This window comes from Falco rusticolus, chromosome 3, assembly GCF_015220075.1.
Source record: "Falco rusticolus isolate bFalRus1 chromosome 3, bFalRus1.pri, whole genome shotgun sequence".
NCBI lineage: Eukaryota > Metazoa > Chordata > Aves > Falconiformes > Falconidae > Falco > Falco rusticolus.
The window spans coordinates 17,681,974-17,697,864 of NC_051189.1; the positions used below are offsets into that span (position 1 = coordinate 17,681,974).

The following is a 15,891-nucleotide window of genomic DNA, read 5'->3' on the forward strand; positions in this document are numbered from 1 at the left end:
ATTAACATACGAAGCGGGGTTTAGGTAACGAATATGTATAGGCGTTAATTGAATATTCATTGTTTTATTGTATAAATGTGAGATGGTTGGTCACTTCGGGCATGCACGCTTGTGGAAGAGCGATCCCCCGTGCATCTGCGCGCAATAAACATACCTACTTTATAACTTTCGAGTTATAGAGTCTAATTCCGCACGTCAAAGTGACTCGGTATGGGGGAGGCTTTCTCATTCCCTTCCCCCCAGCCATATGTCCCTACAGATTTCCTTATACCAGCAAGAGTGGCTGTCTGACCTCATGGCAAACCAGGTCAAGGAGTTAAGAAGTAGAAAAAAACCCGACCAATTTCACTTCTTCCTGTCAGTTTAGCTTCCTGCCCTGGCTTACCATGGGGCCAGGCAAATGCCAAGTGCATGCACATGGGGACAGGTGAGAATGCACAGCCAGCCTAAGAAGCAAACCCAACTGCAGCTTCCAGCAGCTGTCAGCACTAGAGCGGTTTAACTGAAACGGCAGGCATTTAATTCTCCCCTCCTACAGGACAAAAACCTAGATACTTACCAGGTTTTACATAGTGCTTGGGAGTTCAAGATCGTACTACTAAATCTGTTTCCTCCGTGGGTCTGACCTTTAGGCTTCTGCTAAACAAGGCCTAATTGATAAAGGTTAGTGACTACACTGAAAGGCACCATCTATTGCATCAGTGACAAAAATCATAACATAAAGAAAATATATTGTATCTCACTTCTAAACTGTGGGGACATGTAGCAATTTGAGCTATGTTGTCCAGTATTTTATGCATGTATTTTCATACAGTGTGTAAATGCTCTTTTCACTTTGGGCACAGTAGATGGAAAAGTAATATTCTTATGGTGGGATGTCTGCCTTCAAGCTGACGTTAACAAACAAGTTCATTCTTCTATTATCAAAATAAAAGTTTTTATTCAGTTCATGACATTTCTGATGGGGTATTCTATTTTCCCAAATACTTATTCCATGTACAGAAATGTAAACCATAAATAAAATGTAAAAGCAGCAAACCAAAACACATCCACTTAAAAGAGAAGCAGGGAGGACTTTTGTTCACTTCACTGTCCTTCCAAGGAATAGCTGTAATCAGTGTGTTTGCCAAATCGATGCACAAAGTCTGGAAGGGGGAACACTGAGCCCCATCCCACTTTGGGATTCATACTGATGAAATCATCCAAGTTCATCTTGGAGTCTGAAAAAGGACCAGAAAAGGGAAATACTTAAGTTCCTGATGCAGCTTTTGTAGCACAGGTACACATCCATCCAGAAAATGCCCCCCAAACCCTCTTTGATAGTTCAGTTCAAAACAGCAAAGAGCTCGTATCACACTTTGTGAGCAGCAGTCCAGCCAGATTCTGCTAATTGTATGGTGCTATGAAAACATCTATTTCCAGTCTCTGAAGTGTTGCTTTTGCTCCAATCCCTCTCTCTGCCCATGGCAATAATCACACTACCAGATCAGTAAGCATCCTTAGTTATCAGAAACTAGTAGGCAAAGGGAAGAACAAGATTTTTCCCTGTAACAGCAGCCTAATGCAACAGGTGCTTGTAGATTTCCTGCATTCACACAAATCTGATTACTCAAAAGCAGGGGAGACAGTGTTCCCCCCATTAAGTTCTGAACCAAACTCAATTGAATCAGCTTTTGCACTGACTAGAGAGGAAGTGGATCAGAGCAGCAGGCAGAACTGGAAGTTGCTTAGTGTCTCAGAAGTCACTAGCCCCTTGGCAATCCCACAATTTATTACTCCCCAGACTACTGATACAGTGAAAAAAACCTAAAACTCTGTTGCAGACAGAAACTGCATAGATAACAGAAACATTAACACCGGAGAAAGAAGGATGGGTGGGAGCTTAGCACTTCGAGAAGGGACAGTTAGTACTGATGTAGATGAGCTCAACAAGAATATAAATAAGGAGCAGTGCTAACTGCTAAAAGAAAACAAACTAGGGTAAAATAATTGTGGTAGTAATAGATCAGCGACTTCCTACTCAAATGGCCCCCACCCCAAAGAAGGTGGATCCCAGGGATCATGCTGATATAGATTAAAACCAGCCCAGTGGGCATGTATTAGCTTGACACACTTAGAGTGGACAATAAGGAAGGACGAATCGTTAGCTAGCAGATGTTTTAAGATAACAGAAACTAAATAACAAAGACTGCTAATGTATGCAAAGATAAACAAGAACTTCAGGTAACTGCCCAAGAAGATGAAAAGTACATCTTGAAGAGGCGCCAGAGGGAGGAGATTCTGAATGTTTGGAAACCGTATGTATATGCATGAATTTGTATAATAAATATCGGACTGCTTGTTGAAACGGTGTGCAAGTTAGGAGGAGCGATCCCCCTTGCACCCGGTGCCGCAATAAACCTATCTGCTTTATAACTCTCCTCGAGTTGTAGAGTTCGATTCCGCATGTCACTACACCATTAGCTCTGTATTTGCTTTCCCCCCAGTCCTGAACTTTGTCCTTGCTATACACCTGCTCACTGCAAGGCCAGAATGTGCATACTGGAGGAGGAAGCGTCTGACACAACCCAGCCCATAGCCTAGAGGGATGCTCAGGTGAAGAAGGGCAGAACAAAGGGGTTTGATGTTGGGGTTTTTTGACTCCTGAACCACTGAATGAAGTGAATAGTGAATGCTGTACCACTTTTCTAAAGGATGACGCACCTACGTTTAGTTAAAGTCAGGAGATGTCCAAGGACCCTTATTGCAACATGACAGATGCACAGACTGCTAAGTCCTTGGGTTGGTTATCTTTAAAAGGGACATTTTGTCTTAGATTCCTGTTGTACATGCAATGTGGCGAAGATGGAGACTTTAAACATGATCACTAAGGAACAGAGTCTGCATAGAGACAACTCCTCAAGGACATTGTCCAGGCACAAGATATGTTAATGTTGTTAACTTGAAGATATACTAGGTCCTTGAATGGAATGTGTTAATTGTCCAGGCACAAGATATGTTAATGTTGTTAACTTGAAGATATACTAGGTCCTTGAATGGAATATGCTAATTGTCCAGGTGTGAGATATGTTAATGAGTTCCCAGAAAGTTAATGAATAGTCACAAGTGACTTGTATAAAGAGGGGGCTGAAAGGTTCCCTTGGTGTGCATGATTTTGGTGGAGCGATCCCCCATGCACCCAGTGCTGCGGAATAAAGATAACCTCCGCTCACTCGAATATTGGTAACTGATTCTTTAAATCAGAAGTCAGAATGCAAAAAGGTTACCTGCCATAGTTTCAAGAGAAAAGTAATATTTATTATCTGCTCTTTGCCAGGAGTTCGATCTGGATCTGTTCTGATCCCTGCAGGAGAAGTAGAAACCATTTGTCCAGTTTGTGGATCCCAGAGAGCTCAGTGGCTGGTGCTGGTGCAGAGTTTTGGGTTTAGGTACCTCATACATCCTTTTTCTGGAGCTGGGGAGGTATAAGCTTTGCTGACTTAGAGCCATGCTACTCAGAGGTTTCCAATTCCTCAGTCTATTCAGCTCTGACTACAAACATCTGTGGGCTTGTTTAATGTTCTTACTGATGATCTGCACAAATAATCTTTTAAAATGCCCATTAAAAGAAAACTGGAAGAGAATAAGCTTACAGAGCAGAGTGGGAGAGCCATTGGATTTACTGTTACAGCTTTCCCTCTGTATTTAAGAATTTGACATGAATGGTTCATGTGTACATTTAAGGATTAAGAACTAAACACAAGTAGGCTCTAATGAATGGCTTTTAAATCCATAGGATGTAATTTATTTCCTTGGGAAAAACCTTGTGTCATTAGGCTTACCATTATGGACAGCTAAGCAAGGAAGGGAAGACAATGTTCAGGAATCCCAGGCCCAGGAGTCCCAGCCATAATCTAGCTCCCAAAAGACCTCTGTTTGCACCACATCTACACTATGGCACAGCTCTCCAATTTGCCTGGTCTCAGTTCTCACCACTTCTGAGGCCTGGCCCCTAACACTGTTCTTGTTAACCTGTTTGGATGCTGCACATGGAAATCCTTCTGTCCAGCCAAGCATGGTCCTCCTGCTGAAGTGAGTCTGGCAGAACAGCGACAATTTGCACCTGACTCTGTGGGAATTTAAAAATAACACAAGCCCAGCAATTTCCTGTTGTAGCTCAAGAACAATTAGTAGTGGATAACAGCTCTTGCTTGCTAGTAGGCTAGTAAGCTTGTTTTCCAACTCCCACCTTGCCTTCTCCCAGATGCTTTTGTTTTAAAATTAATGTGATTCTTCATACAGTTGAAGATTTCAAAGATCAATAATTCCCTGCTTTATGTGCACTGAGCATAGTAGAATGGTAAAGAAGCCCAAATGGGGATTGTTGCAGTAAAGTAACACACACAGCTGCTAGTCTCAGCAACTTGGAAATTGCTGTGACAACGCCTCTAAAAAGTGAAATATTCTCTTAAATTCAGAAGGATCGTGGCAGAGCATAACACAGTCCATCACAGAAGTTTAAGGAAAGGAAAAATTATTTGTAAATTGTTTTAACAAAGCAAACAAGAACATTCCTGTGAAGTGTGGATAGGGTCAGTAGATGGCACCGAAGCAGTATGTGAGCTATCCGTAGGAAAAAACCGTAGTGAGACCTCTCCCGTTTTATTCAGGTCATAACAGTCTTTCTGTGCCGCTCTTGCTCAAGTGCTCTATCTGAATGCCAAGCATGTTATGTTAGATAGACCTTACAGTTTTAGGAAACGGCTCAGGAAAAATGCATGAGAACACCACAAAGTCCTCTTCCTGAAGCAGATCAAGAGTGACAAACAGCAGAGTTTACAAAAGGGACATCTGGATGCTCCAGTTGAGAAACCAAGAGGATTTCTCCACAAAAGCAAGGAGGAGTGTGATTTATAGAACATTTATACAAGGTCAAGAGCAACAGGCTTGTTTATTTATGTATTTATTTTAAGATTTACATTACACTTGCAGTTCTCCTCTGGTGCTGTTACTATTATGCTAGCTTGCATTTGTGCATGCTCAGAGCTAATCTTCGACCAAACCCACTTCATTACACACACTGTCAACAAGACCTAGCTGGTACATTCTGGAATGCTTGTGTAATTTTATATTTTTTAATCAAGTCTGGCACGCACTTTTGCCCCAAGCAGGGATGAAATAAAAGTGCACACACTATCAGATGGCATTGTTAGCCATGATACTTGTGGCTTCTGCCAGCAGTAGTTAGAAAGCAATGTTTCAGTCAAGCCTTGGCTGGGCTCATAGACCTTGGACTAATGGCATAAAAGCCAGCTGCTGAAGGGCTGCTAGAAGTGAGCCAGTCTCAAACAAAGCCTCCAGGATCAGTTCTGCTGCTGCCTAACCTTGGAGGCACCTAAAATACTCAGAAAGTTGGGTTCTTTACAGACTTGGGTAGGTGTCTGCAGCTCTCTTCAGATCGCCCTCCTTTGCCTGAGCAGGGAGAGAAGTTTTTCTGCAGTAGAGTCAGAAAGGCTGTCACTACGCTCAGCTGGAGAACGCTGTCCCCACAGCCGATGAATAACTGACTGGGCAAGTCATCCTGGTCCATCTCAGTGTAAAACAAAGCTCATCACCTTAAATTATCTTTCACAGAAAATGGTATAATTTCAGTAAGCCACTCACAAAATTTAAGTACTTCTGTCCTTAGCTGTACCTTTATTACCTCTATCCTGACTTGATTCTTTACTTCCACAAAAGCTCACGAAGTAAGGACCTGATTTGACAGACTGGAGCTTTATTGTCAAACGAGAGGAGCAGAAGGCCCCTATGAAGTGCATATGAGCTACTTATACCTGTAGCAGTGCTTTCGTCTCTGCTTTCACTAGGATACCACCACCACCTCAGAGAAGAGATGGAGAAAGAAACTGCAGACATCTGCCTGGCCTCTGTCTAGCAGCTTGCCTGTTACATAGATGCGTCATACATAGTGCCTCCAGAATTTCTCAGCTGTCCTCCTCATGCTCTTCAAAACAAACAAAAGTAAAACCCCATCATTACGACTACCAGGGATTTTAATAATAATAATAACAAGAACAAAAAGCCTTTAGAAATCAGTCCTGCCAGTGCGCTATCGAACACCTAGGGAGAACTGAAATTCAAACCAATGCTTTTCAGTGTTAGAGCTGATGCTAACAGTTGTATGTAAGCTGTAAGACCATCTGTTCCGAGTAATTTGGAAATGCACTGTGCAAGCTGTATTTTACACAGGCTTGTAGCTAAGGAGGGCTGATCTCATCAGGACTCAAACTAAGCAGAATCAGACCTCATTAATTTGTGGAGAGAAGACTTAAAAGAAAACCCCAGGTTGGGCTCACCAGCCCTAGGATGATGAGTCTGTGCACCAAATTCCATCTTCTTAATTTTTTATTATTTAAACAAAATACCACACTCACCCCTGTTTTCTTTCAACAGGGGGCCACTGGTAACCAGATGGGACCAGGGGAATCTGCTGCAGCTCAGGTATGCTTATTGCAGCAGAGCTGCTTTGAGGACAGGGCTGGGTGAGAAAGCACTGTCCACCCAGTTAAGTTAGCCAGCTTCTCCTGGCACGCATGGCAGCAGAGCAGAACAGAGGCCAGAGCAATGTCAGTGAGAAACACAGAGGCCTGGCTCTAGGAAATGGCTAGAGCAGAGCCAGCTGCAAAAGGCTGATGCTTAGCATGTGAGTTCTGATGAGATATTGAGAAGTTTGAGGCTTTTTTGTTTAGTTAGTTGGTTTGGGGTTGGTTGGGTTTTTTAAGAAATAATGCTTTTAAAAAAGAAAAGTAATCTAGTCCCAGCTTCAATTTCTTTAAGCATGGACTGGAATTTATGACTCAAGATAAAACTTTTTTTAAGAGGTTTAATTTGCAACTCCATGAGCAGCACAAATACAGTTTAAGAACTATTCCTTTTGAGTTAGCAGTAGGAAAAAAACCCCATGCTTAATTGGTTACTGATAGAGATTCCTCGATTTAATTCCAAAAGGAATTGCATGATCATTAAACATTTCCCAGTATACTTCATAAAAAAGGCTCCCTGGACCCAGTACCCCATCTTAGCTTCACACTGGGTAATTACATTATCCTACCGATCGTCCTGTTTAGCTTACATTTGACTTAGATACTACAGAATTTCGTTTTCCAAAGTGCTATATTCAGGCTTAGCAGCTGCTCTGCTCTGGAGGAGGCCTGGTCATTAAAGTTTACCAAAAGCTTTAAAACCTAGTGGGAAAAGGAGAACAGTGTATATAAATGTAATTGATATGCTTTAACAGATAGCAAGGTGCATCAACAGAATAGTGCTGGTGTGCTGATTATCTTTAAATAACAAGAGCTCCTGGGCTCGTTTCTTTTTAACAGTACAATGTTCAAACATTAAAAAAAAAATGACTGATACATTTTTTCAGTCTTCAAACATTTGTTTAACATCAAAGACTGCATATAGCAAACAGAAGCTATAGAAAAACCTTGTATACTTTTGTAATTATCTTCTCAAGAGCTTAGGAATTTGGCTACTCTAAACAATAGCAAAATAATAAATCAATAACAATACTAACAATACTAACAATTTGATCTAAATGTGCCTCACAAATAAATTGATACTAAAACAATATGTGGTCAATTCTGTCAGCCATTAAATTGCAGTCACGTCTAACATGAAATATGTAAACAATTTAATCTTATGCAAACACAAATTAACACACAGGGCACTCTATCTAAGTGAAATGGCAAGGAGAAAAAAGTTATCTGCAATGGAATTTGGCATGGACATGAACATTAATACTCCAGGCTCTTCTATGATAACAAAAGGGTTACCACCCAGTTTTCCATCAAGTTTAAAATAAGGTGCTTTTATGCCTGATAAAACTGTGCTGAGACATTACTTTACCAGTCTCTAAAAGAAGAGAATTACCAGTTCCACTTGTTGACAGCAATGCTTTCTAAACCTGTATGTTGGCCTGTAGGACATATGCTCATCTACAGAACTGCATCACTGAAGCACAGGACTTAGATTCAGCTAAAAGTGAAAGCATGTCCTTGTTCTACAACAGACTCCTCACCAAGTTACAGCATTGTGCACACTGAAGCACGCATCATTACAAGATAGCTCAAGTGAATACAGGGAACACAAAAAAATAAAGCTGAAGAAACTAGTACTGAATGAAAGACAACTTGAACTAGACACCCTCTAGATCTGACACAATTTATTTCTGTTATGATCCGGATCTTGAGCCACCTTGTGAATGACCTTCCACCTTCACTGGGTGCGGGGTAACCAGTTTATTTCAGCCAACTGACCAGGAGACCATAGTGTATCAACGCAGAGCTGGAATACTGTGCTCTCTTTGGAGCTCCTCAGTACAAAACCCCCCCCCAAAAACCAACAAACAAAACACTGACACACTGCAGTGAGCCCAGAAGAGGAACATCAAGTTGTTTGGAGCAGGAGAACACGATATTCAAGGAAAGGGTGAGAGAACTGGGCCTATTCAGTCTTAATCAGAGAAGATGACAGGAAGACATTACTGCTATCTACATCAACCTAATCAGAGAACACTAAAAAGATGGGGCCAGCACCTTCCTGGGGGAGCCTGGCAATGGGACAAGAAGCAAAAATAGCAAGTTGGAACATGGGAAATTCTGAATACCTACTAGGAAGTGTATTTTGGTTTTCTTTCTTACCATTACAGTGTTCAAATATTGGAACAGATTGCCAAGAAAGGTGGTGGAATCTCCATCCTTGGAGGTGTTCAAGACTAGACTGGACAGAGCCCTAAGGAACCCCTGTTCCGAGCAGGTGTTGGACTGGATGACCTATGGATGTTTCTTTCAGCACAGCAAAGTACAAAGCAAAGAAATAAAGCATAAGAGGAATGAAGATTTACGTACCTTTCACTATCTACCAACATCACAGACAATCTGGAGGCTGGTTGAGACTATGTGACTACTGCTCATCAGTGATGTAAAGTTCAGCCAAGCAAGACAGATAAGGGGAGAGTTACAGGGTTTGCAGCTGGACTTACTACATCTGGAGGTACACATACACATCTGCAACTGTTTTGAGTCATTCTCTAACCTACTATCCACAATAAATGTTTTCTACTCTTTTGGTTTTAGTAGAATTTCTCCACATTCCTCATGCTTTCATTAGCTCTCAACTACCACAACAACAAGGTTTCCTACAGGCAAAAAGTCCTTGGCACCTAGGAGACTTCAACTAACAGTGAACCGTGAACTACAGTACAGGCATTCTGCACTCACTACACTACCTTTGTACAAAACTTCACCGGAGATAAGGGCCAAGACATAGAATTTAAGGTGCTTCATAACCCAGATTGTCTAGAAAACACCTAAAGCTTCACAATGAAGACTACATCTGTGCTCCTGCCCACGTTCATAATTCATTTCTACACTAGTGTCAAACTCCAAGCTTCCTTAGAAGCCAAAGCAAGGAAGAGAATTAACTTCCCAGCAACTTAAAACCATAACAAACTTGGAGCTAAACATGTTTCTTTGACCGTGCCTTCTCTAACATAAACGCATAACACTACTGCATTATTAAAAAAGCAACAAAACCAAACATGCAGACCAATAACATGAAAACTCTCAAAGCAAAACTTCACCACGCTTTTTGCCATCTGGGAAGAAAATGAGAGAACAAACAAACAGCAAAATGCTAGCCAGTTTGCCAAACACAGGATTAGAATAAGCTGAAGTACTGTGTGGTAAGAATGGTTTAGGCAGCTCTATACAATAGAAGAGATGGTAAGTCTTTACTTCTCTCTCTGCTTGGCCCAGAGGCTATTGTCTAGTTGATCACATAAAAGAGGCCTTAAGGCTTGGGGAAAAATTTGGTGACTTGCCAGTTTGCCTTAAAGCGTCTTCAGGTCCATTTGCCTGGTAGAGAGACCTCAAACATCTTGTGCAGGCAAACCCAGCATGTTGGACAGAGCCTAAAAACATCTTCCTGTCATGATCACCTGCTCTGGCAGGATGGGACCTGACAACTAAAATATGGTCTAATCGGTGTGCTAAAAATGCACTTTGTGACCCCTAAGCAAGTTATTTGGCCTCTTTCCTTCATTCCCTGCTGTAATAAGAGAACAGTATTACTTGCCTCTCATTCTCTGCTCAGTTATGAAGATCAGTAATTAATGTTTGATAACGGTAAATGCCAGGAGGCATGCTAGACTTTACATGTTCAGAAAAGGAAGTGCCAAACACTTCATAGCCCCATTTTTTCCCACATGAAATAATAAGCTAGCTGAATGTGCTTCCAGACACATGTTATGGAAGCATATTTATTTCTTGTGTGCATCATGGACTATATCATTCAACACTGCAAGCAGGAAAAAGGAGCTCTGGCAGCTTACCTGCAGTTTCAATGCAAGGGTATGAAGGAGGAGGTTTCTGCCATTTCCCATTTGCATCTTTCATATGAGATCTGTCAGAAGCAAATGTCTTCAAGTACAAATCTGCTCGAATCATCCTGATTTTCCTAAGTAATAATGCAAAACTGTATCAAAAGATGCATGTATGCAATACTGCATTAGTCACTCAGAACAAGAGCCCTTTCCTCCCATCAAAGAGCATTAATTTCACTAAATACATCAATCAGCAATATTGTGTCAAGCAGTTTTAAAAAGAAACCACAGTAGGAAAGAAAAGGGCTTTTGATGACTAAGGTAAAGAGCTTTAGAAAAATACACAGTGCATTTATTTTACTGGAGTACAGCAAAAAACCTGTCACTACACATCCACAAAAAGAACTTCAACTTTGATTTCATGAAATAACATTCACAGTCTTTATATTTCATGTCATCACCTGTGAAATTCGGGACGAAGGCTGTCATCCAACCTAAAGGCCTCCACACTGTACACATCAAAAGGACACGGAAACGGCAACACTGTGTCAAGATCATAAATGAAGTTCTGCTCCCCGCTGGAAACATGAAGTAGGATAACATGGTAGTCCTGGGAAGAAGAGGAATTGCTATTAGTTCAACAGCTGTTACTGAGAAATTGGCAAAGAGTGAAAAAAATGCTTCCTAACAGCAGAAGCTACAGATCCTTTCTTTAAATCCTGCTTTCTGCCCTTGAAGTATTAAACCTGTAACATTTCTGGCACCAGGTTCCTAACGCCTGTGTCACCTATCATGCCTTTCAAGAAACCTTGGTATTCTCCCTGTTCCTTTGCAGCCTCCTTTGATTTAAGCCCGGACAGCTAAACTAAAGCATATGCTAACACCTAAGAAAACAGTAAATCTCTATCTCACACAAAAGTTGAGTGGGATAAACGTTTTTGTCACAGACCCAGCTCTAAATAAAAGCTCACAACAATATATAATGGTAGCTTAACATTATTTAGCGATCTCTTCTAATAAGAGATGATGTAACTGTTGCAGTAACACAGTCTGTGAATTTCAGTGCCGAGCACTTGGCTGCCAGAAGCCCCCGAAAAAAACAGCATGCAACTGAAAGAGCAGCAAATGGTGTAGTAGCTCTTGAAGCTGGGAAAACATGCCTGTGGGTATAATATCACACTTTTTCATGGTAACTATGTCTTGACTCTTGGGTTATGAGGTGCATTTTTATTCCTTAACTGGTAAGGAATACAAGCGTGGTGGAGGTTTGGAGCCACTGCCATTCCTTATGTTAGGTGCCAGGTACACACACTGCTGTTTTCCAAAATTAATTTGAAGGTAGCTCTTAACAACTTACTAAAGCTTACATTAAAACCACTCACAAAAAAGAGTCTGAAGCACTGTCTTTTGACACTTCCAAAATTAAACAAAACTACAAAGGGACTGGAATGAAAAATATCTTGGGCAAGCTATTTTGCCAGACCAATATACATATACACCTGCATGCAACACTATTTAGAATAATCTGTTACAGAGTATAAGAAAAATTAATCACAAGCTTTACATACCCTAGGACCCACTGAAACTTCAGACACTTCAATCCATGAATTTTTATGAGAAATCCACATTCTGCAGTGACCTTTCCTGATTCTCCTATTCCTTTTTAGACCCTTCATAACACTTGGGTCTCTTTTTAAACTAAACCTTTTTTGTACTCTAAGCATACTGATATTTTGGGAGACAATGAATGATTCAGAAATCACAGAACTTCAGAAGTCTGCAGATTCTGCAGAATTTCAGAAACAAAATGCCACAAGAAATAGAGGGTTTTTTCCATGCCAGATAACTGAAAGAACTCTGTAATAACACGTATTTGAAAGGAATTCTATAGTGGCAATTACTGAATTATATTGATCGATCAAATGGTGCTCCAAAGCCACCATTTGTGAGTCAGTTTAATTGCTGATACCTGGATATATATCTTTCTTGTATTTTTTTATTTTCTGTCAGGCCTACATGGATATTTTCATCCATCTACTTCTTACAAATACAGACATCTACTTAAAATTCTACAAAGCTGGTAGCCTCAACAATACCCAAATAATAATTTTCACAAATCTGTTATGTACTCTTACTGATGTTAAGGTTTGTCAGGTGTAGATTTTACTGACTGTCTCACTGTTAATTTACTATGCATGGTAAAAAGGAGCACCAAATTTAGGCTCTTTATAAATCTGTGGTAAAAGAATAATAAATATTAATACAAAACTATAGAATGGTTGAGGTTGGAAGGGATCTCTGGAGGTCATCTGGTTCAACTAGGATCTAGGGACACCTAGAGCCAGCTGACTGGGACCATGTCCAGGTGGCTTCTGTGTATCTCCATGCATGGAGACTCCACAGACTCTGCTGGCAACCTGTCCCAGGGCTCTGACACCATCACAGTAAAACAATGTTTCTTTAAGTTCAGATGGAACTTAAGTAAAGATAGTAAAGATGGCTGACACTGCCCACGTCTATTCCTGCAGCTATCAACTATAGAAGCATGCACTTGAAATTACCAAGAGGACAGAATGCCTTACCCAGACAACAGGCTCATCTCCATGTCCTGATTTCTGCTTCCAGAGTGGAATCTGAAAGGTTTAAGTGAATAAATCCCAAGTAAATAAAACCTTTCGGATTAATACAGATTAATTTTGGGATAATGGGTGAGTTTTTTGCTAACCTATCCATTTCATCAGTTTACATCTGTGCTGCAGCCAGAAAACATTCTTGTGTTTTGGTCTTTCAGGAACATGAAGTTAGAGATACTATTCTGGACCACATAATATAATTCTTCTCCTAAACTGACAGATTGCAGGGAAGAATTACCCCCCCAGCTCATAGGGGCATCACGCTTTTTCCCATTGGTCATGAATGCATCAAGTAACTACAAGATCTCACATGGTGTGATCTGCATGCCTCTGAGCCAAAGCGAGCTTCAAGAGGGTTTTGGACCATGTCTCACTTACAGGTTGGGCTGTGGTCTAAAAGCCTGGGAACATGTGTTGCCTACATTAGGCTGCGGTCTAAAGGCCCGAGTGTCTCCATAGCTGCATTCAGATCACATCCCATTGACTCACCATCCTCCTATCATTGGATATGAAAACAGCATAAAATTCTTCTAAAGGGTATTGATCCTGGCTCCTGATGTAGTCACAAAGTTTCCAAACATTTTCTTCACTGTAAAATACAACAATTTATTAATTTTTATCCCCAACTTCATTTCTAGCAAACAGAGGTGAGCTGAGGAGCAACACCTGCTGGGACGTCGACCCACATGAACTCCGTTCGAGGCCAGAGGCTCTGTGGGTCACAGGTGGTTTTAAGATAAGCCTCCCAGCCCAAGCACAGGCTGGCACAGCCCACCAGTATCGCTCACCACTCCTGCCGCCCTAACGCCTCACGGGGTGTGGGGTGTTGGAGGGGGGGGGGGGGGGGGTGTCATGGGTGGAGTGAGGGGCTGTGGGGTGTGTGTGTGAAGGGGGGGCGGTGTCGGGGGGGGGGAGGGGATGTGGGGGGAGCTAAGGGTATCTGGAGGGTGGGAGGTGAGTGTATGTCTTGGGGGGCTCTGTGGGGGTGTGGGGGCACGTCTAGGGTGTGTGTGGGAGGGGACACATGGGGGGTGCTGGGGGGCTGAGGGTGTGTGAAGGGTGGGGAGGTGAGTGTGTGTGTCTTGGGGGGGCTCTGTGGGGGTGTGAGGGGGATTGTGTGTCTGGGGGGGCTAGGGGTGTGTAGAGGGGGGGAATAAGTGTGGGGGTGTCTCTTGGGGGGGGCTCTGTGGGGGGGTGTGGGGAGTGAGGGGGTTGTGTGGCTGGCGTGGGGGGTACCCCCTGTCCCGCCCCCGCGGCCCTTACCAATAGCAGCTGGTGTAGGTGCAGGCGGGGCGGGGCGGCACCGCCGCCTCATAGGCAGCTGCAGGCCTTGCCATGGCCGGCCCCGGCGCAGGAACTGCCGGCTACGCCGTCCCTGAGGGAACGGGGCCACCGCCCCAGCTCGCCTCGGCGCTTCTCAGGCGCCGCCGGAGCAGCGGCCTGAAAGTGCGGCAAGCGCAGCCCCTCACGCCCGGAGGGGCCTCCTCAAGACGGGACACGGAAGGACGAGAAGCCGCACCGCTACCGCGCGGGAGAGCGGCCCCTTTAAGAGGCGGCCCCGGCCAGCCCCACCCCCTGTCGGCGGGAAGACGGCGGGCGCAGCGCGCGCGGCCGAGCCAATCCCCCGCCGGTAAAACAACCCGCTCCACTTTTTCCGCGCCAAAAATATCGAAAGGACGCAGTGCAGACCGTGTCCTTCCGCCACGCCGGCCGGGACTAGCTGCGCCAGGGAGAGGAGCCTGCGGGGAGAGCGGGGCGGGCAGGGCAGCGGGGCGGTGAGGCGGAGGGATCCAGCGGCGGGAACGCGGTGCGCAGGTAGGTTCGGTAACCGTCTCGCCGTCCCTTCGCCATGGTGGTGCTGCGCAGCAGTGCCGCTCGCTCGCCCGGGCCGTCGGACAGCGGCAGCCGCCGCCGCCTTCGTGCCACCTTCTCCAGCCTTATGGAGTCCAGCTCCGAGTTCATCTCCTTGGAGTCCTCGTCGCTCGGCAGGCCGCCGCATCTGGACGCGCTCCGGGGCCCGCCTCGGCCGCCGCAGGGCCGAGGGATCCAGGGGGCCCGGGACAACCGACAAGGCCGTGAGTACCGGGCGGAGGTGGGAGCTGCGGCTCCGCGGGGAGATGGGTCTCGGTCCGGCGGGGCCGGCACTGGGGTGGGGGCGCGGGGAGGCGGCGCGGCGAGGGAGCGGCCGTGCCTGCGGGAGCCGTTGCGGGGGGGGGGCTGGGAGAGCGCAGTCCCCGCGCAAAAGCACCGGAGTTCGGTGTCATGTGAGGGGAGGAGAAGAGGAGTTGAGGAGGAGAGTATGTGGGGTGAACGCCTACAGCCGGGCTCGCAGTCGCACTCCGCAGCCCTCTGGGCCCCCCCCAGCCCCGGGCCGGGGTGCGCAGTCCCTGGGCGGAAACGTCGGCAGCGCCGTGCGGCCGAGTGTGCTGTCTGCGTGGGCCCTTCCCCCTGTATTTCGATTGCCTTCGGTACCTTCCAAAGTTACCGCAAAAAGATCTTCGAGCCTGCTTTGTTGGGGTGACGCTTGGAGGGAGAGCGCTGGCTATTCTGATGGCAAAAGTGCGTCAAAACCCGCGTTTGACACGAAATGGGTGTGTGGGGGGGCATCCGGCCGGCTGAGGGGCCTCTGGAATACTCTGCGGTCAGATGGATATGGGTGCTGCTTCGGGTGCTTTAAAAACAAAGCTCTGTTTAGCAATCAGGACTAATTTGTGTTTTATGTAGGTTGCGGGGGTTACCTTAGTTTTAGGTTAAAGTGCTTTAACGAGTGAACACTTTAGTTAAGCTTTTTATAATTTTACTCTAGTAGAAAAGGGACAACTGCCACGATTATACAGGATGACTTACAGGACAGGTTGTGCTATCTGCATCTCACATACTTTAATACTTTAA

General features: G+C 44.4%; 1 protein-coding gene across 1 annotated transcript; it reads right to left on the minus strand.

Annotated features, from left to right (window-relative positions):
* Positions 1 to 773: 773 nt before the first annotated feature.
* NTAQ1 (N-terminal glutamine amidase 1) lies at positions 774 to 14,744 on the minus strand. Its single transcript, XM_037379273.1, has 6 exons — positions 14,263 to 14,744; positions 13,489 to 13,588; positions 12,949 to 12,999; positions 10,828 to 10,976; positions 10,376 to 10,500; positions 774 to 1,220 (listed from the first exon to the last, which is right to left on the minus strand). Exons 1-6 carry the CDS (start codon positions 14,334 to 14,336, stop codon positions 1,087 to 1,089), a joined length of 633 nt encoding a protein of 210 aa, XP_037235170.1. The 5' UTR covers positions 14,337 to 14,744; the 3' UTR covers positions 774 to 1,086.
* Positions 14,745 to 15,891: the final 1,147 nt, after the last annotated feature.